Source organism: Dioscorea cayenensis, chromosome 11, assembly GCF_009730915.1.
Source record: "Dioscorea cayenensis subsp. rotundata cultivar TDr96_F1 chromosome 11, TDr96_F1_v2_PseudoChromosome.rev07_lg8_w22 25.fasta, whole genome shotgun sequence".
NCBI lineage: Eukaryota > Viridiplantae > Streptophyta > Magnoliopsida > Dioscoreales > Dioscoreaceae > Dioscorea > Dioscorea cayenensis.
This window is the reverse complement of record NC_052481.1, coordinates 19,189,881-19,215,613: the sequence shown is the minus strand read 5'-3', so window position 1 is coordinate 19,215,613 and position 25,733 is coordinate 19,189,881. Positions and strand designations below refer to the sequence as shown.

Genomic DNA, 25,733 nt, shown 5'->3' with positions numbered 1-25,733 from the left:
TTAATTAGCCCAAAAGTTCCAGAGTAACAAAGAATTTCAAACATTTTCAAGGGTGTCAACAGTAAAACGAGATGCACTAGTTCTTCGATCTTCGTCTTCGTCTTCTTCGAATCTCATCGGAAGAGTCTCTAATGGCGAGGGCCATGCGCCAAACCGGGGATCGACCAGGGAGGAGGTCGCCACCCTACTCTCTAGTCCTGATGGTGCTGCTCATGCTCTCCGCCGCTCTTCTCGTGCTCCTCGCCGTCGGCGTCGTCTCTCTCCCCTTCAGGTCCGATAAATCCTCCTATGGATTCTATTTTGAAGCGTAATTTTCGATGATTCTTTGTGGATCGGTCTTGGATATGTGTTTGCCTTCTTTGTTCTTGAGTCTCTTGTTGGTGATTGTTTGATAGGAATGGTATCGGGCGAGGAGAGAATTGGTGGACGAGGATGCTTTCTTGGAAGCCAAGGGGCTTTATCTATCAGAATTCCTTGGTTCGATTCGTTTAACTTCTTGATTTCCATTCATGATGCTTAGTTTTACTGGAATTTGGCTTCTTTTTAATGGAATTATGTTCTTGAATCTTGTATTTTGTGCTGAGTTTTCTTAATTTTCAAAAGAGTTCTGTTAGACCTATTTGTCAGGTCTGAAGAAAGCAAGGAATAGTTTGGATTAAATGGAGTTTGGCATGCTTTATTCATAAACCTAGGTTTTCTGGAACCTTTACATTAATTATCTTATTCCCTCAGGCGTTCTGCATTGAGGAAGTTCTGTATGCTGATGTTGTTGCAATAGTTTAGATGATGCAAGATATTAGTACCATTGTATATTGCGTGGAATTGAAAGTTTTGGTGGGAATCATATATAATTCTGACAAAAAAATCATGGTATATTGCATTTGATTGTTTCCCACCCGCATTAAACCCATCTCCGGAAAAGCCAGAAAATCAGATGATCATAATGAGAAATTTTGAATAAATGATTGTAATACTTAGATATATTAGTATTACTGTGCAAAACTTGTTATAGTGACCAAACTATTGATTTTTATAAATATAATCCTAGAAATATAATTTTTTTATGCTATATATAATAATTGGTAAAAAATCTGGGTAACAAACTATAGATTTTTACAATTTTTTTTTAAAATAATTATTTATATTATGTAAACTAATTTGTAAAAAGCCAGTGATGCCAAACTATAGATTTTTATAAATCTTTTCTTAAAAATATAATTTTTTTTTATACTATAGGTATTAATTTGTACCTTCATCCTCCCTTGGCTCTATCCCTGTAGGAGTCCTTGTACTTCATAAAAAGACATTATCAGTTCTTTTCCAATATTATTTCAGAGAAAATCAGATTAAAGTGATGTTCATTTTTCTATCTCTATTCCTCTTCTTCTTAGCACCACACTATTTCAATGTCCTGGTTGTCAATTACCACAACTATGGTGATCACTCTGTGGGTAATCTCACTACTCCGAGTCCTATTGGCCTCCTCTCCATGCATTCCCTCAAGTCCTGCTTTCCTTTCTGCTGGTGAGAACCTCCATCTCTATCCTTATATCCATTCCTCCCAATTTTGCTCTCTTTATTCGCAGTTAGAATTTTTTCGATCACATGCAGGATCAAGTGCTACCAAGAAGAGAAGGAATGCCTTGCTAGTAGTGGCCCATCCTGACGATGAGTCCATGTATGTCTTCAATTTCAATTTCATAAGTGCAGTAGATTGATTCTGAATGTTTTTTAAACTTAGGAACATGAACACTAGTTTTTTCTGGAAAATCAGTCAATTGGTTTGGCTATTAATTTCAACCTATAAGATTATTTGTAATTGGTTTCTATTCTTTGTCATCATACTCTTGTAGGTTCTTTGCTCCCACATTACTCTATTTGGCTTCTGAAGGGCATAATGTTCATGTTCTATGCCTGTCTACAGGTAAAGCTTGGTTAAAGTTCGTAATTTGTGGCATAATTATTCTTATCCAACATCGATTTAGGAGAGAGATGCTTCCTCTTAGCCCATTATGTTTTGCAGTTAGCTTTCTTTCTTTTTCTTTTTCTTCTTCTTCTTCTTCTTTTTTATGTAATGTTGATGGTATAGCTTCTTGTTAATTGTAATATTCGTTGGTTGAAATCCTAAATTATTAAAGTACTTTTTTAATGCTATGAAATTTTGATATGCTTTATTGAAAAATACAACTTTATAAGAAATTCATTATTTACACAAAATTTGTAGCACAAATAATGTCCATGATTAGGAAGTACAATTTGAAAGCTGTAAGTTTTCAATTTGTGTCAAACAGAAATCAAGACTGTTATGACTTCTGAGAGATAGGTGCTACAACTCTGGGTATGACTGTCTGAAGAGATAGCTGCTACAACTCTGGATTAGTTCTTGATGGGCAGTTAATTGCTGTCGATCAAGCTCTCTGGGAATTTATTGGTTTAGTGATAATGCTTTATGGCGACCACTTTTTTAGGTAATGCTGATGGCAAGGGGAATATTCGGAAGGAGGAGTTTTACAGGGCATGTGCTATCCTCAAGGTATATATTCTCTCTGTGCAAGGTGATTGCTTGGTAATTCTGTATTGCTTTAGGTAATCATGAGCAGCTTTATTTTTTCTAAGCTACATGTTTGTGTTTTACTTGATAGGTTCCCCTCCAACAAGTTCAAATTCTGGACCATCCAAAGTTGCACGTGAGCATCTCATTAACAAGCATCCGACATAATCGAAGTTTACTATTTGAGAGTGTCACCCTTGATGTTTTGAATATAGTTTTTTCAATTTAGGATGGCTTTGATAAACCATGGGACATTCAATTATTGGCAAAAATTGTGAAGGAGGAAATCAGAATGCGAGCTATTGACCTGGTAAGATCTGCTTATTTCAGCTTGTAGTTGCTTGTTTGATCTTGTTAGTGTTTTAACACCTGGAATGGACACACAGACCCCCCCAAACACACAAAAGAAAAGTAAAAAAAGGTGTAATTTTTTCCATTAAATGTTTTGCTTATTTATCCATTAGGTTCTCGGGCTTGATGTTTTGATTTCATTTTTCTTATTTTTGTATGATAAATACATCGTTATTTCTTATGTAGTCAACATTTACATTATTTCATTTTATTTAGGTGATAACATTTGACAACTATGGAGTTTCTGGTCATCCAAATCACCGAGATGTTCATCGTGGCATATGGTTAGTGAATGCCTTTTAGCTTTGCACATAGAGGGCTCTTTTATTTTTAACTTGGGTTATTGTACAACTTCTCTTCTTGTTGTTTATTATGTGTAATCTTGTCACCATGCTTAATGTTTGTTTGATTTTATTGATCATAAGAATAAAGATGTATTATTTCTTTCTTCACTCATTCCTTTTATCTTACCATCTTTCATTAATACTACTTATTTCCTTAACCTAGTAGGTTTGATAATTTATTTCTTTTGAACTGATTTTATTATGTTGTTGCTAATTGGCTTTGAACAGTGTGTTCCTCTGTGACAATTCAGGAAGCAATGTTGAAGCATGGGAACTGGTATGGCCCTCCCTATGCTAAATTTCTAGAAGAAATGAAAATGTGAATATCATGTTTTTTACTGCTGAATTGTCAGGCAAGCACAAGTATTTTTCGCAAGTATACTGGACCTGTAGACATCTGGCTATCAATTTTTTTCTCACACTCTTACCCAGGCAGCCGGATCTATTGCTTGCTAAATAAGTGTCCAAGCAGAAGCTATCTTGCAATGGCGGAACATAGCAGCCAATGGGTGTGGTATGTATATCTCCCTCCTAGGCTTCAATATGATACCTTAAATTCAACACTAGGTGATCAATCTTTTCATTATATTGCCTTTTGAATGAATAGGATTCTAGTTTCCAATTCTTTTATGCTTTTGTGGGATTTGCTTGAGAGAGTCGACCCCCTGAACTTACAATCAGGAGCCCTTTAACATACTGGTTCATCTAGTACAGCATGAAGATACAAAATGTTAAGCTAGATAGCTCTTTTTTTTTTGTTCAGTTGGAAATATTCATCAAGCGTTCCATCGTATTTAGGCTTTTGCTTTTAGTCACCTGCATCACTTAGTAATTTATTAGTTTGCATTATTATTGGCAGAAGTTGAGAACAAACCAACATTCATGGCTAGCTTGATCAATTAGTCTGTCAATAACATATGTTGATTTCAGTGCTGCGTCATTTTCATTGATTGTGGGAATGGAATGGATAAGTCTATACTATTTTCACTTTTATGATCTTGTGTACAAACTTGGTGACAATTCTAACATTGTGGGCACTACACACTGATAGACACCCAATTAAGCAAATTTATTTTAGGAGCTTGGACTTCCTATAAGGGATAATGGGTCTCCAGCAGAAACATTTTGTTTGGCAAAATATTGGGGGATGTTATATATGTGGCTTACTTTTAGTGGAAGACTGGAAGTTAGTGTGGTGGCAGTTAGGGACAGAGAAATATAATAGAGATGATGTGGGAGGAAAGAAGAGGGGAGGACGGTTGGATGTTTGGGAGATTTCAAGGGTCTGGAAGGTCTTGGATGCTCTAGGTTCTTTACTGTTTTTTTTTCCTGCTTGGGTGTATGTTTTTTATTGCTTTATGAAATTACTTTAATGCTAAAAATTTCACATTTTTGATTCTGTTCTGTTGCATTGGATTTTGGGGTGATGTAAGATTACCAGTTAGATGTTAGAGAAGTTCTGACAAAGCTGTCAGGGGAAAAGGCTTATCATGCAGCACTGGCAATTGAAAGGCAGTGGAGCAGTCCAGCTCTAACCTCAGCCATTGTAAGGACTTCTGTTGGACCCTCTGTTGTCTGACCTGGTCCATACCAATGACCAAGATGTATCAAGTTACATGCTATTAGAGCTTCCTCAGTTTTTTGGAGAAGATCCCTTGGGATGGATTTTTTTGAATTGAATGCTACTTTCAGGTAGACAAGGTCATGGAGGAGGAACGTGTTGTTGCAGCCATGGTCTGCTTTGAGGGCAAAGCTCTAAATTGGTTATGGTGGGTCTTGACTTGTACAATTGTACAAAATTGGGAGGAGCTGCATCACTTGTTGTTGGAGTAATTTCTCCATGGACAGGAAAGGTCTGGTTATGAGCTGCTGCTCATTATCTAGTAGGAGACAAAGATGGAGGACTACCGACTGAACGACATTTTGAACAACTGGCTCATTGGAGCCTTTATGAATGGCCACCAAGAAGAAACCAAGGGTGTTGTTTAAAAATGCCAGATTCACTAGGAGGGATCTTGCCCTGAGCTCAGAAGATTGGAGAAAGAAATTTGGTCTTAGAAAAAACTTTAACTAATCTTAGAGGCAAAGGCCCACGACCCACTGCTTGGCCCAAATCACTACAAAGCCCTTCTCATCTAAATGGGGCTTAAAAGTCAACCCGAGCCACTCCTTTCTTTAGCCTTGTTAGGCCAAATGATTCAATCCAGATCCAGGTTGACACATGTCAGTTTATTGATATAGATTTCTGGTGCAATCTATTTTCCTCTTCTCCGGCTCTAGCGAAGAAAGACCCATGTTATCGGCGGACTTATTGATGCAGAAATATAATGGAAGTGTGAGTTGGGGCTCTACTTCAGATATGACCAAAAATTTGGCCCAACCCACCATTATTGAAATCATAAGTTGAAGGTCCTTATCTTGGATATTGAGGACCCCGAAAGTTTTTATACCTTTATTTCTAAGAAAAGGTGTGTTCTATGTCAAAGAAAGATTTTTTAAAGTTTTTTTAAAGAAGGAAATGGAATTATCTATGAATTATAGTGTGGGTATCACAATCACAAACACCATGAATGTTCAGAGATAGATTAATCAGCATGATGTTTTGGTGCTAATTGATGGCGAGGCTGCACACAACTTCATAAACTCAAAAGTTGTAAAAAAAAAAATCCAATTATAGGTTGATGATGCGAAGAACTTTGGAGTTATGATCAGTGACCGCCGAACTCAGGGAATGGAGATTTCTCATGATGTTGTGTCAGAGGACATGGCCTTAAAGTGATCCCATCCTTCTACCCATTTGAGCTAGGAGAATCTGATATGGTACTTGGAGTTGCTTGGCTAGAAACCTTAGGAGAAGTGTGGTCTTATTAGAAAAAATGAAGTATGCGATTCCGGGTTAATCAAGAAATGATAACTCTGCAAGCTGACCCGTTTCTTTTGAAACTTAAGTTTCTTTGAAGGCAATGATGAAATGTTTGAAAGGCAAGGAACAAGGTTGTCTCATTGAGTTTGGTTCTTTGTTTTAAATTTGGAACTTTTAGTAGCAAAACCAATTGAATTGATTTATTGGATGTATTTTTGGACTTGTTTAAAGAATCACCATGCCATTTATTTGAAACTAGGCTGCCATGCTGTCAAAACTTGCCCCTACAGGTATCCTATAGCAATCAAATCTGAAATTGAGCATTTGGTTCATAAGACATTACTGGCTGGCATCTTCAATCAAGTACGATATAATTTGCTGGTCCCTGGTTGCTCGTGAAGAAGAAAGATGATAATTGGCAATTTTTACGTTAACAGTAGGGCTTTAGGCAAAGCCACCATTCCGGATAGGTTTCTAATATTGGCCATTGATGAGTTGCTTAATGAGGTAGCAATTATGCTTTTTTTTAAAGGCCTGTATTTAGGGTACCACCAAATTTAAATTAAGGAGGATGATCAATAAAAGACAACTTTCCACATTCATGATGGCCACTTTGAGTTTTTAGTTATGTCCATACTTTCCAATCCTTATTAAAGACATTTTTCACAAATATCTTGATATGACTCCTCTATTTCACACCAATTTTATAAGGAAATCAATAGTCACAAGGAGAGCACACGGCAATTGACCAAGTCAGCCAATATTAGTTTTTGGGTGTTTGTTTCTGAGGACTTGGTTTTCCATGCATTTCCCAACTAAAGCAATAATGTTGTCCACTTTCGCCACTTCTCAATGGTTATTATCTTTGATTTTAAATACTTGTTCTTGGATTGCTTTTTTGGGTGGAAAAAAGTCATTTCTTTTATGGTACCAGAATCTTGTCTTCTCTAAATAGACAGACTTATGTTGAGTAATTAAGATTTGCAATCAATTTGCAATAGAATTTCATTTTCTCTCGATTTCTATTTGTTGTGTATGGCTCATATACAGAAGTAAATAAGTAGATGCGGGAATGATATGGAGTGGAGTGATAGCATTTATCCTATTGGGAGAGCATCGGTTTGATAGGTTAGGGGGTGGTGCAGGGCCAACGCCTTTGTGGTACGATACAAGAGTAATTTTTATCTGGTTAGGATTATGATTTTAGTAATCATGTAAATTGTATCTGGATAGGATTTGTATTTGGATAGGTTTAGGATCCATATAAGATTTGTATTCGAATAAACTTAGGTTTTTTACCTATAAATTCATGTAACCCTGGTCTTTTGAGATTTGGAGAGATCGTGAATATAAAAAATATGGCCGCTCCACTCCCAAGGACATAGGCATATTGCCGAACTTTGCAAATCTTGTGTGTTTGCATTGTTTTCTTGCTCTTTTGATTTCTTATATGGGTTCTTTATTTTTCTAACAAGTGGTATTATAGTGAGCTTTTCGTTGGCAGGATGAACTCTATTACAAAATTCGATGTGGAAAGGTTCGATGGAACTGGGAATTTTGGATTGTGATAGCAGAGGATAAAGGATTTGCTAGCACGGCGGGGGATGTTGAGAGCATTGGAAGAGACGAAACCTCAAGGTTTGGAAGTCCATGTTTAAGTGGATTTACAAACAAGAGCAGTGTCACTTATTTGGTTGTGTTTGGCGGATGACGTTATGTATCACGTCATGGATCTCTAGTCTTCGATGGAGGTCTAGAGGAAACTGGATAGTTGATATATAAGTCTTTAACAAATAAGGTATATCTGAAGCAAAAGTTGTACGGCCTGAAAATGCAGGATGGTGCAAATCTGGTACGACATATCAATTTCTTCAATCACGCAGTGCTGATAATGGAGATTGGGATTGAAGATGAAGACAAAGCTATGATTTTGTTGTGTTCTAGTGACTACACTCACATGAGATACAACCAAAGTAAATAAGATCGCTACTCCGTTGTTGGCCCACAATTAGCAGAAGCAGATGGTGAAGGTTCTTCGACTGAAGCGCTGTATGTGAAAGGAATTAGGAAAGTGGGAGAAGGCATGGAAAGATGGTTTTAGCAAAATCAATTCTAGAGTTAGAAAATCTATGCAATGTTATAAGTGTCAACAGATGGGGTACATTAGAATGGATTGTTCAAATAAGAAGCTGCAGATTATTGAAAGGAACGGCGATTTATCAAAGTTTGCTAATGTTGTCCATAATGATGATTTAGACTATAGAGATGGGGATTGGCTTTCAGTTTCATCACGTCAAACGTCATATTCATGGATTTTGGATACAATATATTCGTTTCACATGACATCTAACAAGGACTAGTTTTATTTATACTATTGAGTGATTTTGGTTTTGTCTACATGGACAATGATAAAGCGTGTGCTATTGCTGGAAAGGGGGCAAATCAAGATTCGAATGCATAATGGTATTGTTTGAATTTTGTTTGATGTTAGAAATGTTCAAGAATTAAAGAATCTGATTTCTCTGGGTACTTTGCATTCAAACGGTTTTAGCTATAAAACCGAAAATGATTGTATTAGAATAAGGATGGTTTCATAAGTATTGAAAGGGGAAAGGAGTGCAGGAAATATCTACATGTTGCTAGGAAATACAGCTATAGGTGGAGTTGTAGTTGTAGAATTGAATCAAGGTTGTCACTACAAAGAAATTCAAGCATTGTTTGGACTTGATCAATGTCTCTAAATGTTAAGGAGTCATGGTACACAACTTGTCTAAATGATGAGGACCTCCCTGGTTTATCTTTATGGGGATTTGTATCTGGTTAGGATTAGATTTTTAGTAACCCTGTAAATTGTATCTGTATATGTTTACGATCCACATAGGGTTAGGATCCGGATAGGATTTGTATTCGAATAGACATAGGTCTTTTGAGATTTTGAGAGATCACAAATAAGAAAAATACAGCCGCTCCACTCTCGACGACGTAGGCACATTGCTGAACCTCGTAAATCTTGTGTGTTTGCGTTGTCTTTTTGCTCTCTTGATTTTCCTTGCGGGCTCTTTATTTTTGTAACACTATTTATAGCTCCTATCATTGTGGTATTAGAGACCAAGATCCAAAATGGTTTCATTCGCCCATTTTTTTCCATTAATGCATCGTCACAACCACCACCACTCTCCTTACTCATCTAACCAACCCTTCTAGCGAGGCAATTCTCTAACAATCATCCCTTCTCACATCTCGTTTGGAAGCCATGGATGCCACCATGAAGGCCCTAACCAGTGGCACTTAAATTGATGTTGAACAAGCGTTTGCCAAGGGAAAGGTTGCCGAACACAACAGAGGTCCTCGAGATAATGGCAAATCATCTCGGGAAGAAGAATCTGAAGATGAGGTGGACTCACGTTGGTGGTTAAAAAACCTTTCCCGTCGGCCATATACCAAGATAGAATTCTCACGATTTGAAGGAGATCCATGTGGCTGGATTTTAAAGGTGGAAATTTTTTTTAAGCATAATCAAACTCATGATGACATGATGGTGGATATCTCCGCTATGTATTTAGAAGGTGATGCACTTGATCTCTTTGCATGGATCAATAGTGAATGCACTCTATTGTATTGGAAGGAATTTGGTGAAGCCCTTCAAGAGAATTACAGTCCAACTGAGTTCCAGAACCGAGATGAACATCTTTGCAGTATCCATCAACTAGGCACGGTGTAACAGTATTGTCAAGAGTTCATCAAACGGTTTGCCTATGTGAAAAATGGCTTGAGTCGGGGTGTTTCTTAATGGGTTAAAGAGGAACTTAAGGCGGATGTAGAGATTTACATACCCAAATATATGTATAAGCCATGAGCATTGCCTTGGAATTCGAGCACAAAGTGGGCTTCAATTGTGGGCCTAAAGGATCCCAATGGCTTCATTCGTTAAGATCCAACTCGGCTCCTAATTTCTTACATGAAGTTTCTCCGAATCCAATAAAAAATCAACCCACATTACGGACCACAAATTCTACACAAACACTTCCTCGCCATTTTTCCAACTGGTGCAGGGGATGTTGAGAGGCAAAATTGCATTACAAAAAGCCTTTGTTTCAGGTACAATAAGAAGTTTGCACCGGGTTATCATTGCAAGACGGCGTCACTCACACTCCTAGAACTTGCCAACGGTAATGAACCAGTTGAAGACGTACGAAGCGACAATGGCAACATGGAACCAATTACCCCTGGCCTGGTCGAGATCTCTTTCCATGCTATTTTGGGTAAGAGTTCTGGCTCCATGATGAAGCTTCAAGGGCTCTGAGAGGACGCTTGGTTTTGATTTTGGTTAATAGTGGATCAATCCACAACTTTGCCTGAAAAGATTGTGGAGGAAACGCAACTACCCGTTCAACTTGTTTTCTCGTTCAGTGTCCAAATCGACAATGGTGAAATCATTTGATGCAACTGCCTTTGCCAAAACCTTGTTCAATTGCAAGGCCTTACCGTCACTCAAAATTATAACCCTTTTTTTTTATGTCTGGAGTAGATTTGGGTGGTTGGAATTAAGTGGCTTACTTTGTTATATACTCTGTAAGCAAACTGGAATTAGATGTTCTTAATTTTCAATATTAATGGGAAGTGATATAAGCTCTAACGAGTGCCACAGAAGTCAAAAGCGGAGGCAACCTTCTAGTATCTTTTTAAAAAGGTTGAATTTCTAGGTACTCTTTGTCCTGTTGAAATTCACAGACTACTTCAATGTTTTGCAACAATTTTTGCAGAACCAGGCATCCTGCCACTTATCACCAACACACTCATTTCATTCCTTTACTTTCCAATTCAAAACCACCGAAATCTGAAATTGAGAAGCAAGTGTCTGAAATTACGTAAATCAGGTTTTATAAAGCCAAGCATTAGTCCTTTTGCCAATCTTGTTTTCCTCATTAAAAAGAAAGACAACACCTGGTGTATGTGCATCGATTATAGAAGCCTAAACCAAATCGCCGTTCTAGACAAATGCCCTATTGCAATCAATAGGCTTTTTGATGAATCACAATTCCAAAATTGATTTATGTTTCGTTTATCACCAAATACGTGTTTGCAGACATCTACAAAACTTCTTTCTGCACTCACTTAGTGCATTATAAATTCACTGTAATACCCTTAGGCCTCACTAATGCCCTATCCACCTTCCAATCAACGATGAATGACCTATTCTGACCATACTTAAGGAAATTTATCCTTGTATTCTTTGATAATATCTTGGCATATAGTCTATCTTTCGAGCAATAATCATTTGCAGCTTACTCTTCAGCTTCTCCAAAATCATCATTACTATGCTATGGCGCCTAAATGTTCATTTGGCCAGACCAAAATCGCTTTTGGGACATGTGATTTCAGCAGAAGGTCTTGGTGTTGATCAAGATAGGATTTCGACAGTTTTGGGGTGGCTAGTACTGACTAATGTTAAGGGGCTATGAGGTTTTTAAGGATTAACAAGCTATTACCGCAAGTTTGTTAGGAGTTATGGAATGACGGCTCGACCACTTACTGATCTTACAAAGAACACTTTTCACTAGTCTCCTATGGCAAAGAAGGCCTTTTAACAGTTCAAGCAAGCTTTAACCACAATATTGGTCCTTCAATTACCTGATTTCACTTAACCATTCACAGTAGAGTGTGACTAGTCCTCAGAAAGAATTGGAGCTATCCTTCTGCAAGCTGAGCATCCAATCACTTATTTCAACAAAGGGTTTTCTTTTTTCAACCGATTTAAATCTATTTATGGTAAGGAATCACTTGTTCTCGTTTTAGCTTTGTAAAAGTGGAAACACTTTCTTTTGGGTTACCATTTCTTGGTCCGAATAGATCATTGTAGTCTTAAAAATCTCCTTAGCCATCTAATTACCACCAATGAAAAGACAATTTGGGTGTTGATTTGCTTTTGAGACGTCTGTAGCATCTTGAATTTTGGCTCTTGCTCTTCCTGTCCTATCAGATTTTTCCAATTGGAGTGAAACTCTCCAATCATTTTCTTTTACTCGTGAAATTATGGAGGTTGTCTGGCAAATTCCTTCTTAACCAGATTTTCAGATTGCAGTTCCCAAGCTGTATTTTAAAGAAAGGTTAGTTATTCCAGTTGAGTCTTCTCTTTGCCAAGGGCTTCTCTCAAAATCTCATGACACCTATTATAGGGCATGGGGGATATTTGAAGACCTTGAAGCGTTTTTCCTCCATTTTTTTTTTGGCCACGAATTAAGCCAAATGTCAAAACATTGCTTGGTTTGTCAACAAGCTAAATATTAAGCTTTAGTACTTGCTGGTCTTTTACAACCATTACCTGTACCAGAAAGAATATGGAAGGATGTGTCGTTGGATTTCATTGCAGGACTTCCTAAGTCTGGAGGCTATGATACTATTTCGGTGGTTGTGGACCACCTTAGCAAATATTCTCATTTTATCTCACTTTCTCACCTTTATATTGCCAAGTCAATTGCTAATATTTTTTGCAAATAAATTGTCTATCTGCATGGCAGAAGCTTTTTAGACTCAACAATTTCAAACTAAGGATGAGCACTTCATGTCATTCACAGTCTGATGGGTAAATGGAGGTTGTCAATAGGTGCTTGGAAACTTATTTGAGGTGTTTTGCTCAAGAGCAACCACGTTCTTAGAGTCAATTTTTACCATGGGTAGAATTTTCCTTTAATACGGGAGTCCACACTTAATCGGTACAATTCCATTTAAGTTGGTTCTTGGAGGTGACCCTATTACCGTTTCTCCTTTTGTTCTGGGTGAAACACCCATTATTGAGCTTGAGGAACAACTTTTAGCACGTGACGCCATGCTTAAGATCCACAAGGAGACTTTTTTGAAAGCTCAAACTCGTGTGAAGCGGCAAGCTGATGCTTATTAGAGAAATCTTACTTTTCAGGCTAGGGTTACTTGTTTCTGCGTTTGCAACCCTTATCGGTAACGCTGTTTAGCTCATCGCAGGTACGAAAAGTTATCCCCTCGTTTCTTGGACCATGCAAGATTGTTCAGCGCGTTGGACCTATGTAATTAGAGCTTCCTGAATCTTTTAAAGTCCATCCAATATTCCTTGTCTTTTTGCTTCAACTAGCTCATGGACAACAAGCTGCAACTCCTTCCACGCCATTTCCAATCAACAATGATTATGATCTTACCTTATCTCCAGAAAAGATTATGTCTCATCGATGGGTTTGACAAGCCGGTGCCTATTCTTTGGAATTACTTGTTCAATGGGTTGGCTCAGCTCGAAATAGTAAACTAGGAGAGTTATGATCTTATGGCCAAACAATTTTCTTCTTTTCGCCTTGAGGACAAGGCAACCTTTCAGGTGGATCTATGAAGCACAGACACATCATTTTCCCTGGTGTACCGGTGTCATGCCGGCATCGGACACGGATACGTCATCGACACGGCCGGATATGGTGTCAGACGCCCTTTAACATGGTAAAATACTGTTAAATGGAATGGAGAACTCTTGACATTGCCCGCACACTACTGAACTAGGATTTTGTTGGAAAACTCTTGACATCCTTCGCAGAGCTTCACCTCCCAGCGGACAAAGGTGGAGAATGCCCGAAGTATCTGATTCCTGACCTCCCCCTTGCCGTCAAAGCTCGTATTGCCTTCATCACCATCTCCTTAGTTGGAAAAGCAGAGAAAGATAGGGGCGTTGTCTTTCCGGTGTGAGACTTGTGGAAGGACAAAAAATGAAGAGGGGGGGTGATGAGATTTGGAGAGAAAGAAGTTGCAAATGATGGAGGTTGCACTGAGGATTGGAAGGAGGCGGCTGCAGGTGAGGCTTGATTTTAGATTTAGGGTTTGGAAGGAGGGAGCTGCTTAGATTTAGGGTTTTAAGTTTTTCATCTTGATAAATCTGAACCATTGATTGCTATCCTATAAATTAGATGGATAAAGCCAGGTCATTGAGTTTTCAAATTTATAGTGCATGTATTTTTTGTTTTAATAGGTCTGTATCATGAGCCATGGCATCTTAACACGTGTCAAATATATCTTTTTGATAACATACATTATAAAAGTAAATTATAAATAAATAATTTATTTTAAATTCAAATTTTCCAATAAATTAGTTTCAATTTACAAGCAATATTGAGACAGTTTTTTTTATAAAAATAAATGATTTATTTATAGTTTCATCGGAAGATATTATGAATTGCAATATTAAATATTATATATCACGTGTTAAAAATTATTTGTGTTTACAATATGTATTTTACATTAATATATATATAATAATAATAATAATAATAATTTTTTATTGTCGTGTCTCTGCCGTACTCGTGTCTTGAATTTTGAGAAATTGCCGTGTCACCGTGTCTGTGTCGTGTCCCGTATCCGCACCCATGTTTCATAGAGGTGGATGTACTAATATGACTCCTCCATTGCGCACTCATTTTAGAAGGAATCAAGAAAGTCACAAGGAGAGCACATGGCAATTGTCCAAGTAAGCCAATATTAGTTTTTGGGTGTTTGTTTATGAAGACTTGGTCTTTCGCTTGTTTCCCAACTAAAGTAGCCATGTTCTCCTTTTCCTTACTTCTCAACACCATTTAGTTATTCGTTGGTTATTATTTTTTATTTTAAATACTTGTTTTAGGATTGCTTTTTTGGGAGGAAAAAAGTCATTTCTTTTATGGTATCGGAGTCTTGTCTTCTCTAAATGGACAAACTTGTGTTGAGTGTTTAAGATTCTTGCACTCAATTCGCAATAGAATTTCCTTTTCTCTCGATTTCCATCTATAGCTCCTATCATTTTGGTATTAGAGACCAAGATCCAAAATGGTTTCCACTTGCTCATCTTTTTCCATTAATGCACTGCCACAACTACCATTAGCTCTCCCCACTCAGCCAGGCAACCCTTCTAATGTGGCAGTTCTCCAACATTTATCCTTTCTCACATCTCGCTCGGAAGTCATGGATGCCACCTTGAAGCCCCAAACCAGTAGCGCTTCAATTGATTAGATATCATTAATACTGTGTTTTAAATATGTGATGAGACTTGTTTTGTTTAATATATTTTTGGATTTGATTTAAAAATTAAGTTATAATTTAACATGTTTTATTTTTTTTAAATATTTTTATTCATAAAATGTGGTTCTGCCCGGCTTGACCTCAGTTGAACCTATTAACCTATGAACCTTTAATTATTGGCCTTCCCTAATTTGAAAGTTCGGGTTGGTTGCTTAAAGTGTGGTTGTGACGACATTAGTTGATTGTCAGTTGGTTGAAATGTATTTTCAGACTTAGATTGAATATCTAGGGCACATTATTTCTTTAAAGGGCATCCAAACAAATCTGGCAAAGATTTGTAGCATGGTACAATGGCCAATGCTCAATGCCCAAAGATGGCCAGAGTTTGTAGGGATTCTCTACTGGCAGTTTATGTGGTGATATGGCGTAATTGCCATGCTACTCACAAACTTGTTGAAGAAAAGACCATTTATGGTGTTCACAAGCAGCTTAACAAGCTTCTGAGTCGTTGAAAGATGTAGCACTACTTTAGTCCTTTGCACGCCTGACTTCACTCAACCATTTGTCATTCACAGCAATGCCTCAATGATTAGACTAAGTTTTTTTTTTACAAGAGAAACAGATAGCCCGAAGGCCCTGCTAAATCGTCAGGGGCGTGCAGAAGCCTCGGTGGAGCAAGTGGGGCGGGGCCCACGTACACATGGGTGCTTGGACCACCCGCACACAACCACAGCTCACATTTTCCAGAAATGTGTCCTCAGCCGAGAATCGAACTCTCACCACTTGGTGAAGAGCTCTATCGGTGATTCGTATACCAATAGACCATTTGGTCGTTGGTGACTAAGTGTTCTTCTTTAACAAGAGTTTCATGTTGTCTATTTTAGTTAAGCCTTATCTCCCTCAGCTTGAAAGTGCTCTATTATGAAAAAGAGCTTAAGGCCATTGTGTTTTCTATTAAATAATGGTTTCATTAGTTGCTTGGGCATCATTCTATCATCAGAACAAACAATGAAAGAGTCAAATTCTTATTTGATCAATGAGCCATGATTTTAGAACAACAAAGTAAGAGTAGGTAGTTAAGCTATTGGGTTGTGATTTTCAGATCTTGTACAAGTCCAAGGTGGAAGACAAAGTAGCTGATGCATTATCCAAGCAAGAAGAGGCTTTTTTTAAAAAAAGTATAAGTATAGGTTTTATTTACGAAAATACGCATGTTGCGCAAGGTGCACAAAAAATAAAACAGGAAACGGTAATATGTGTATTGTTTTCAATGCTATATAAGCACTAAAAATTGGAAAATGGTAAACATATTATTGTTTTTTCTTAATTATTTTAAAACAGTAATATCTTTACCGCATCCAATTCATCAAATCATCTTTTTCCGTAGGTAAGAATAGTTTTAAATGATAATAGATTTTAGATTGTGAGTGTGCAGATATATAAGAAATCCTATACCACGCCCATAATTGAAATAATATTACAGTTTCATTGATATTTTTCATATTTTTATTGCATGCACGACATAGAGACTTGTATAGGGCCGCTAGACATAATGATCTTTAACTATATTTTCTAGCTTTTGTGAAATTCTATAAAAACAGTATCCACTTCAAATGAACCATATTTTGTAATATATCTGTTGGTCAAAAACGGTGCTCCCCTGCCCTCATAACGCAGCAGTCATAAAATATAGTATATAAAACAAAGGTGGAAAAGGGTAAAAAATGGTGGTTGTGGCTAGTTAAAAGAAGCCCTTCTCATGCCTATAGATAGAGAAGGAAATGAAGGCTTTTATCACATTAAGTGAAAGAAAGAAGTGAGAGAGAGAGGATAGAATAGGAGAGGAGATTAAAAAAAAATAGATAGTTGGTGTTTCTCCTACTCGGTGTTATATAATAAGAATGGAGTTGTGTTCGCCACACTAGTAATTTTTTTTTACTCTTTCTTTTTATTTTTTTATTAATTGTTCACAATTAATGTGGTACTAAATTTATTAACTTGCACCACAAAAGACCTGTCTGATTGTGAGGATTTGTCTACCTCTTATAACTCGAGCATCGCTCTAACACACAACTAATGTGGGACTAAACTCGCTTGTGGGCCGTTGATAAAGATCATTGAGCTGTTGGGGCTTGATTCTTATAGTGGATTTTTCTCCCACAATTTATATCCATCCGGTGTATCATGTCTCCCAATTTAAAAAAAAAATTGCATTCAACAGCTCCTTCACAACCTATCCCAGCTTGCTTTACTGAAGACAAGGAACTGTAGGTCTCCCTTGAATTTGTTTGCCTACTTGTAAGAATCTTTAATTAAGCAGGTGTATGTTAGGAGAGCTAGGCCTTCCGGTAGGGGTGATGGGTCTCCAGCAGAACACAGGGAAAAGATATACATGTGGAAGTTAGAGGGACAAAGAAACATATAGGAGATGATGTGGGAGGAAAAAATAAATAAGGGAGGAGGGTTGATTGTTGGGGAGAGTTCAGGAATCTCTAAGGTCCTAAGGTGTTCTAGTTTACATTGCTTTCCTCTACTTAGGGGGCGTTTGGTTCATGGATTCATGCTTTGGGAGTGAGAATGGCATGCACTCATGATGTTTAAACCCATGTTTGGCAACAAGGAAAAGAGTGAATAGTGGGTTGGCATAGCAGTGAATAGTGGGCTGGCATGGGAATGAGAAGCATGCATGTGGGGCATTTCCAATCCTCCCAAAATTGGGGAGATTTGGACTCCTTGGTAATAAAATGACTTTTATATCCCTCCTATATAATAATAAATTTATATTAGTTATTTATTTATTTAATAAATAAATAATTGTTAAATTATATTAATTAGTTGAAATAGTTAATTACAATTAAAAAATAAATAACATATTAAAAATATTAAATAACAATAAAACACGTTATTTGTTTATTAATTAATATAACAAACATTTGTTACATTATATTAATTACTTATAATATTTCATTTTAATTAATTAAAATAAATAATTAAATATATTATAAATACTTAATAATTATAAATCATGCTAGTTATTTATTATTTAAAATAACAATTTATTTTAAGTTATATTAATTAGATGAAATATTTAATAACAATAAATTAAAATAGTTAAATATATTAGAAATATTTAATGATAATTATAATAATTATTTACTATTAAATATAAACTTTTGTTTTGTAAATATCATCTCATTTGTATAAAAGGGCATAGGTGTAATTATACTATATTTCTCTCTTATTTTTTTCTATTCTTACCTCTTAATCCTCCAACTAAACACCTTTATCATTATCCTCTCCTTTCCCCCTATTCTCATTCATACTCCTCCCTTTTCTCATTCCTATTCCGCAATCCAAATTGGGCCTTAATGTATGTTTTCTTTAGCTTTATAAATTACTTGAATGCAGAATCATTTTGGGAGAATTGTGTACAGTGACTTATTTTTAATTGAAGTCAGTCAGGAGGCTGGATGATGAGGGAGGAAAGGAAAAGGGGGGAGGGAGGAGGGTTGAATGTTGGGTAGGTTTTATGGAAATTACTGAAGTGTGTGTTTTCTTTTGCTTTATGAAATTACTTCAATGCTAAGATTTTCAACTTTTCTCTTTCTCTTGTATGTTCTGTTGCAATTTCTGTTTAATGTATTTGCAAGTGTTTTGGATTTGTAAAAAATAGCTTGCAAATTCGAGAAATTTTTATTTTTGCTCTGGATTTTTTATTTTTTATTTTTTATTTTTTGGCTTACTGCCCAGCAAAAATGTGTAATTGCTCATATACATTCTTAAAAAATGATATTTGCTTATATATCTTTATAATTGTTATATTTATTTACATGCACTTATTACAGACAATTAATTAAAAGTTTTACATAAAAAAAAAAGTTATTGCTTTATTTATCTTGCAATGTGAAAAATAAAAACCAATCTATGTGTTTATAAAATTTGTGGATTGGTTTTTAATTATAAAGAGAACAAAATAAAAATGTTTTGTAAGATTTTATTAACAAACAAGATTTCATGAAAGTATATATTAGCCATTACCACTTTTGTAAGAATATGTAAGCAATTTTTTTTTATGTTCTAATAATTTTTTTTCTTATGTGTTTCTGTAGGTTACGAAAGCTTTTTGTGGTATTCTCAAGTTACACATACATAAACACGCTGAGGAAAGTGAACTTTTAACTCTCCATGATTGTGAGCGACACAATATCTGTTGCTTTCCAAACCACCTGAAAATTTTATGTATTTATTTATTTTAGGTAAAATTAAATGTACCCTGTTAGTAATCTGCACTATATAATTTATAAAGTTTCACATTATTTGGTCATATATGTCATTAAACACTGAAACATTTAGAGCAGAGTTGGACACAATAAAAAAAATTAAAAATTAAAAAGGCCAAATCTCTCTAACAAAGGCCTTTTTTAGTTTAGAGATCTTTTGACTAACAAAGGCCAAATCTCTCTAACAAAGGCCAAATCTTTTTTAACTCGAAAAGGCATGAAAGTGAAATCAGTTTGATTTTAAAAAGGCTCAGTTCAGCAAAATCTTGTTTGATACAATGATAATTATACCCCTGTTGACATACAAATAGAACAAGAGCTCAACATGAATTCCAAATAAGATGACCCTGAGAGCATTTACACTCTGAATCATGCTATATATATATATATATATATATAGAGCACGGTCAGAATTGGCATGAAGCCTTTTTGTTAAAGATGATAAAGTAGAACATACGACATAATAGATACGGACGCAACGAAAATAATACAGCTCATAGCGATCGATACTTGGCTTAAACTACATAACTCATGTCTATAAAGGAAATCAACACAGTAATTGTAACTAAACCTCATGCTATTACACTCACGTTCAAGTTTTTACTTTGTTGTATCACACTGGATTAACCACACTGGTACATATGAAATATCTTTGATAAACTACAAAAACTATTTGCAAAAATGAAGAGGACATGGAGAACTACACCTTATTCATTCAGCTGGAAAAATAACATTGAGTGAGGAAATAACTTCGACTGGCTCTTTGGACGGGAATTCACTACGCTTCAGTGTGATTTGAAACCTGCAAATCAATAAACAATATGGCAAAACCGTACAAGAATTTAAAGAAGAACGCAAATATACAAAAATAAGAAGATTAAGCACAAGAAAAAATTGCTAATTTAAAGCTAGCAATGGTTTGATAATGGAAATTTGTTTCTGCACTTAATTATGGTAATGAGGAGATGGTCCCGTACTTAAACAAAAACTTTACCGCTAACAAAAAATGATTTTAACAGATAAAAGCCTGATTGACACGAATTTTCATTTCAGATGCCAAATCATCTGACAAGCTATTTGAAACAGTACCACAATCATGGTCTCTTTTGTTTTAATGATAGCCAAACAGAAAGCATTACACCTGCACAATAGCTTTACAAACCTTGATGTTCTTCTCTGTCCTATTTCCGCCTTATGTTAATAATAATCAACATACAGAATGCTCACTTTATTGAAGATATTTAATCAATCAAAAAGTGAAGATGTGCATTTTGAGGGATCTACAGATTCTAAACTGCAACTGAATGTAACAAAACATGAATATTCGATTCACTTGTCAATATAATAAAGTGGGTGGCCTCTCTCCTTGTACAGAAGACAAGTTATTTCAACACAAACAATTCACCACCTTAAGCTTGATCATATTGTGAACAGTTCATGTTAAAATGCCCTTAAACAACAATATAAATTACCTTGACAGCATAAAAATAGAATCATTAAGTGTTCAAACTTTCAGCACTGTTTTAAGGCCCGAAGGGCATTGCGTTATTGCATAATGGATAAGCATATTTCAGGATGAATTCAGATTTAAAGATACAAGTTTACAAAGTCCAAGTATGCTTCATAAAATGTTGAAATAGATTCAAGATAAAAGCCAACGAAAGAAGAAATAATGTTATCTGGCTGCAACACAATCTAGAAAACAATATCTAAAAAATGAAATAAGTCATGAAAGCAATTTCATTAAAGAAATATTGAAAACGGAAGAAATTCTAAACTGGCGCAATAACACAGATCAGGTTAGATGCAACTTGATGTGATCAAAGCAAAATCTATTGCAGAGAGAAAAGCAATTTGATGTGCCTAATCTTATAGAAGATCCCCATGACCTCTATATGAGCCAATCAGCATTATAAGTCAATGTATAAATTCCAATGCTTAAGTAGGTTTAAGTCAATGTAGAACAGATGGTAAAAATCAGCATGAAAGCTCAGTGATTCTCAAATTCAGGAAGATATACTGGTAATGTCTACTAAGCATTGACTAGATAGGGATGTACCTTTACTCTTTTACATTAGGTTTTGTACTCATTAATTCGTATCCACTTTGTAGATGACCACTTGTTCCCTTTAATCACAGGGCATCCACCTACACACAAGATGATAATGGATTACCAAGCTTAGTCCTATCATAAAGTGAAAATCCAGCTTCCAGAAAGTCCAAGTTATATGACCAGTTAATTAAAACCATGTAGACTAACAAACATGGTCAACTTAATGAAGCATCAATCAGAAAACTAATTTACAACGAACCATGTAAACTCATGGGATCTGGAATAGCATCAGGTTTCATGCTCCAAAAGAGTAAAGCATCTCCCATTTTTGGCTTAACTGAAAGCGCCTTCTTCCCACAGTCTGATAACTCATTATACCATGGCAAGGAACTGCTGTTTATTTTGGCAGAAGGGAACACAGTCTCCCCACCTTCTTCAACATCAGAACTGTGAGAAAGAAACGATGAAAAAAGGAAGAAAAAAAAAATGCTAACATTTCTATGGAAGTGTCAGAATAAATAACATGATCATGTTCCATTAGACGTGCAGCATAAAACATACAGGTACATTAGAACAGTAGCAATTCTCTGCCCCCCATTTTTAGTATTGAATTCATCTTGAAAATAGTCAAAGTGAGGTTCATATTTCTGCCCAACTTCATAATGCAGAATTTGAAGTCCCTCCCCATGTTCTGAAGAGCAAAGCTAGACGTCAGGAATCAGTATCAATGGTGCTTGTTGAAGAAAGGAGAGTATAAGGTATTGCATTCATAAACAGCCAAAAGATGACTTTAACATGATCAGTAATATGCAAAGCAAGATATAAATGGAATAAAAATAATGTTAAAAAAAAAAAAGAGCAACTCCTCTGATCTGTGTGTCAAATTATGTATCGCTCAATTTTTTTCTGAATTGTTTAAGGATTATTTATAATTGCTGAAATACTAGCTGCCCCTACAATTTGCTCAATGCTAGATTAATGTTATCTACATAGATTACATATCATAATCATCTACTTTGCGCCTTTTTGGATTTGCAATACAGATTAAAAAGAATCAAATGCAGTATATCTAGGCACTTTAACATGACTTGCAGGACTAAATGTGATTTCTGTCCTATAACTACTTTCCCAAGTGACTTATGATAAGATTAACACCTTGCATTATCTAAATTATGGCAATGACATCACAACTTAGACTATCTCGATTTCCCAAGTGCAATAGATTACAATAACTAATATTAACTTCTGAAGATTCTAGAAAGCCAACAGTTCCAATCATTCCTTGCTCAGCTTTGTAATGTTTTTTAAAGCAAAAACAATATAGAACTCTTAACTGTGGCCATTTTTATCTTTTGCATGTTGCTATATAGGTTAATTTATATATAAAATAAAAAGATAAAAACATCTGGCATACACTAAATTTTATCTGCAAGAATAATCTGAAATCGCATACCAACAGGTAAGAAGGTGTAGTCTGATATTTTTTTCTCAATTTTACGTATAATTTTGTCACGCCCTCTTTTTAGAAAAGTGCCTGAGCTAGTTCGAACCCTGCAAAAAATATATTTAATATGATTTTTATTTTTTAACTGGGATGAAACTTTTAACAAATTAGTCAACAACAGTATGCATACCTGCTGTCTTTACTTCGACCAGTCTCACCGTCAACAACCGTAGACTTTTGCATGTGAGGCTTTGCCAGATTAATTAGGTACTCACACTCCTCCTTGGACTGATTAAAAACAAATTGTAGGTGCTTTATGTGATCAATAACTGAAACTCTCAAAGCTACACATACTTGAAAGAAAAAATATCTCATGAACAGTATAATGAAGCCAGCCATACAAGTGAATCAGTTTGTGGTAATTCCACTTAGCAGCACAACATTATGCATTTCAAGATCAAACAGACATAAATAATAGCCCAGCAGCCCAGACTAGGATTGTGGCAATTCCATAAATTATCATATAACAAGGTATCACTGCTCTATCCTACTTCTGAAATGGCAAGAAAAATTTTGTAAGGAGGACAGAAGGATACAACCATCTAGACTGCTCCAAGATTTATGTTTTACTGTCAGGGTCTAGATATCTCATTATCTCATAACTAATTTAATTATTTCAACACAAATCTTCAAAATTTTTTGAAGACGGGGATATCAACCCAGGTGATCGTTACATGCATTTCTAAGCCCATGCCATTGAATAGAACAGATACGAAACTCAAAAGACCACAGAAGGGTTTGCAGACTCCCAAAATGAGTTGCAAGCTTGTTCATTCAAGGCCAAAGACACTAACATTGCATCCCATCATAGTGGTCTTCATATCTCTCATTTATTCATTTATATACTTATTTATTTTCATCGTCAAACCATGAATTTGAGCATCAATATGAAGAAAGGGGCTAAAACCAAACACAACAACAGGAAGAGAGAAACCTCCACATATTCTAGATGGCATTTAAATCATGCTAAAACCCAGCAAAGGCACTTCCAAGATATGCCATTTAAGACAAGAAAATCATAATCAATGTCAATTCAATCAAGCATGCAGAAAATAATTTTACCTTAATCATTCCTTAATTTCCTCAGATCTAGATAACATGACAAGAACAATCCCTTCTACAGTGAACAGCATTATTGCTTAATTCATCAGAAAATCACCATTCAAACGAATAAAGCAAGAAAAGAAAATTCAAGAACATGATTTCACTAAAAAAAAAAGAGGCTAAATTCCAGTAAAATCAAGAAGTTGGAAGAACCGAACCAAGAAATTATGGTAGATAAAAGCCCTAGGCTCCCAAGAAAGCACCTCAGTCCACGGCTCCTTTCTCTGCCCCATTCCATCCCTATCAAACAATCAACAACCAGAAACTCAACAACAAAGAAAAAAAAAAAACCAAAGATCCAAGCCAGATCCACAAAGAAACATCAAACATTACGTCTCAACAGCGGATCTATGAGGGCGGCGACCAGCGAGGGAGGATTCATCGGAGCCAACAGGAAGGGAGACGATGCCGAGGGCGAGCAGCATGAGGAGAGCAACGGAGAGCATGAGCAACATCCCAAGAACCAGCATGTAGGGCGATGTCCTCCGGCCCGGGTACGCCCGGGTGTGGCGCACGGCCCTCGCCATTGGAGATCTCTTCTGACGAGATCTCTCAGAGAAAACGAAAACAGTGAACGAGAATGAAAACGAAAACGAAAACGAAAGCGAAAGCGAAAGCGAAAACAAGACGATGACTTTGGTTGGGTGGGAACAGGGTACGATACGGGTGGCGAAAAGGTCTTCGAGCAACTGTGAAGTTCCGCGTCACGGCGTTAGCAATGCTTTTTTTATTACTTATTGGCCCTTGGAAATTTTTTTAATTTTTTATCAGTCCCTGGTTTTGCTTTTTTGTTTGGTCAAATTATTTGTTGATCCTTGATTTTTTTTTGATGTTGATTGGGAAAATTGCATTGTGACCCTTCAAAAATATGAAATTAGTTTTATACCTTCAAGTTAGTAAAAGTGAGTACACGTACATTTAGAAATTTTTTGGGGTTTATGTAACTATATATATAGGGTGGAGGCAGGAAATTTTGCTAGGAGGATTCATAAAAAATTTTCTAATATATATACACTAATTTATGGAAAATCAAGTTGTCAAATAATAAATTTTTACAAAAAAAATTTATTGTTACTATATATGTCATGCCCCGACCGGCGGGCCCCGCATGCTACAATCATCATGGTAACCCGAGGAGGGATATAAGCACCACTCAACCCTCAAGTCATCGCAAGGCTGACAAAAGCCTGAATTTCAACAATCTTGATCATAAATATCAAGAATACAAAATATACAAGGAATAGAACACAAGGGAAGCAACATCATCAAAATGAGACAAGAGAGTTCAAGGAGGTTACAAGCACCTTTCAAGAAAATGAACAGACATACAAGTAATGCATAAGAGAGTCAAGCACACTAGTGGATCTATATTCCTTATACAACATGTCATGCTTAAAGGATAACATACATAATACTAGAAATGAAGCAAAATAGAAAGATAATGCCAACACTTCGCCTAGCCACCACGCTACTAGCCACTAGAGGCTAGAAAGAAGGGAGATGGTGAGTAACCAAAGTCACTCAGTGAATGTGTTAGCACAATTCTAAAAGAATACACAAAATGAATTAATGAATATCCACAAACAGACCCTTGCACTAGAACACAAATCTTTGGCATTCAACATAAGTATATAAAAACATAATATACTTGTATAAAATCGTAAATCCCATAAAAGACTC

The 25,733-nt window shown here is 36.0% G+C and overlaps 2 protein-coding genes across 8 annotated transcripts; one reads left to right on the top strand and one right to left on the bottom strand.

Moving 5' to 3' along the window:
* Positions 1-26: 26 nt before the first annotated feature.
* On the top strand, positions 27-19,455 carry LOC120272035 (N-acetylglucosaminyl-phosphatidylinositol de-N-acetylase-like). 7 transcript variants are annotated; one of them, XM_039278749.1, is made up of 12 exons: positions 27-271; positions 396-477; positions 1,392-1,524; positions 1,612-1,678; positions 1,854-1,924; positions 2,469-2,533; positions 2,643-2,687; positions 2,781-2,861; positions 3,119-3,186; positions 3,475-3,523; positions 3,600-3,760; positions 19,222-19,455. In XM_039278749.1, the coding sequence occupies exons 1-12, from the start codon at positions 132-134 to the stop codon at positions 19,289-19,291; spliced, it is 1,032 nt and encodes a 343-aa protein (XP_039134683.1). In that variant the 5' UTR covers positions 27-131; the 3' UTR covers positions 19,292-19,455. The 7 variants fall into 7 exon arrangements, with proteins under 7 accessions (XP_039134683.1, XP_039134688.1, XP_039134685.1 ...); XM_039278754.1 differs by lacking the exon at positions 19,222-19,455 and adding an exon at positions 18,521-18,541; XM_039278751.1 differs by lacking the exon at positions 19,222-19,455 and adding an exon at positions 16,215-16,358.
* Positions 19,456-20,055: 600 nt separating this feature from the next.
* Positions 20,056-24,699, bottom strand: LOC120272425 (probable prolyl 4-hydroxylase 3). The gene is made up of 8 exons (XM_039279250.1): positions 24,387-24,699; positions 24,212-24,293; positions 23,080-23,177; positions 22,899-22,996; positions 22,007-22,136; positions 21,705-21,892; positions 21,452-21,540; positions 20,056-20,194 (listed from the first exon to the last, which is right to left on the bottom strand). Exons 1-7 carry the CDS (start codon positions 24,578-24,580, stop codon positions 21,467-21,469), a joined length of 864 nt encoding a protein of 287 aa, XP_039135184.1. The 5' UTR covers positions 24,581-24,699; the 3' UTR covers positions 20,056-20,194; positions 21,452-21,466.
* Positions 24,700-25,733: the final 1,034 nt, after the last annotated feature.

What these genes read in the sequence shown, in the direction of transcription:
- LOC120272425 (XM_039279250.1), bottom strand. Translation starts at nt 24,580, where the DNA reads ATGGCGAGGGCCGTGCGCCACACCCGGGCGTACCCGGGCCGGAGGACA. An exon ending in CATAGATCCGCTGTTGAGAC is followed by an intron (nt 24,294 to 24,386) that starts GTAATGTTTGAT and finishes ATTGTTTGATAG; the next exon opens with GGATGGAATGGGGCAGAGAA. An exon ending in TTATCTACCATAATTTCTTG is followed by an intron (nt 23,178 to 24,211) that starts GTTCGGTTCTTC and finishes GTTTTTAATCAG; the next exon opens with TCCAAGGAGGAGTGTGAGTA.
- LOC120272035 (XM_039278748.1), top strand. Translation starts at nt 132, where the DNA reads ATGGCGAGGGCCATGCGCCAAACCGGGGATCGACCAGGGAGGAGGTCG. An exon ending in CATCCTGACGATGAGTCCAT is followed by an intron (nt 1,679 to 1,853) that starts GTATGTCTTCAA and finishes ATACTCTTGTAG; the next exon opens with GTTCTTTGCTCCCACATTAC. An exon ending in TGGACCATCCAAAGTTGCAC is followed by an intron (nt 2,688 to 2,780) that starts GTGAGCATCTCA and finishes TTTTCAATTTAG; the next exon opens with GATGGCTTTGATAAACCATG.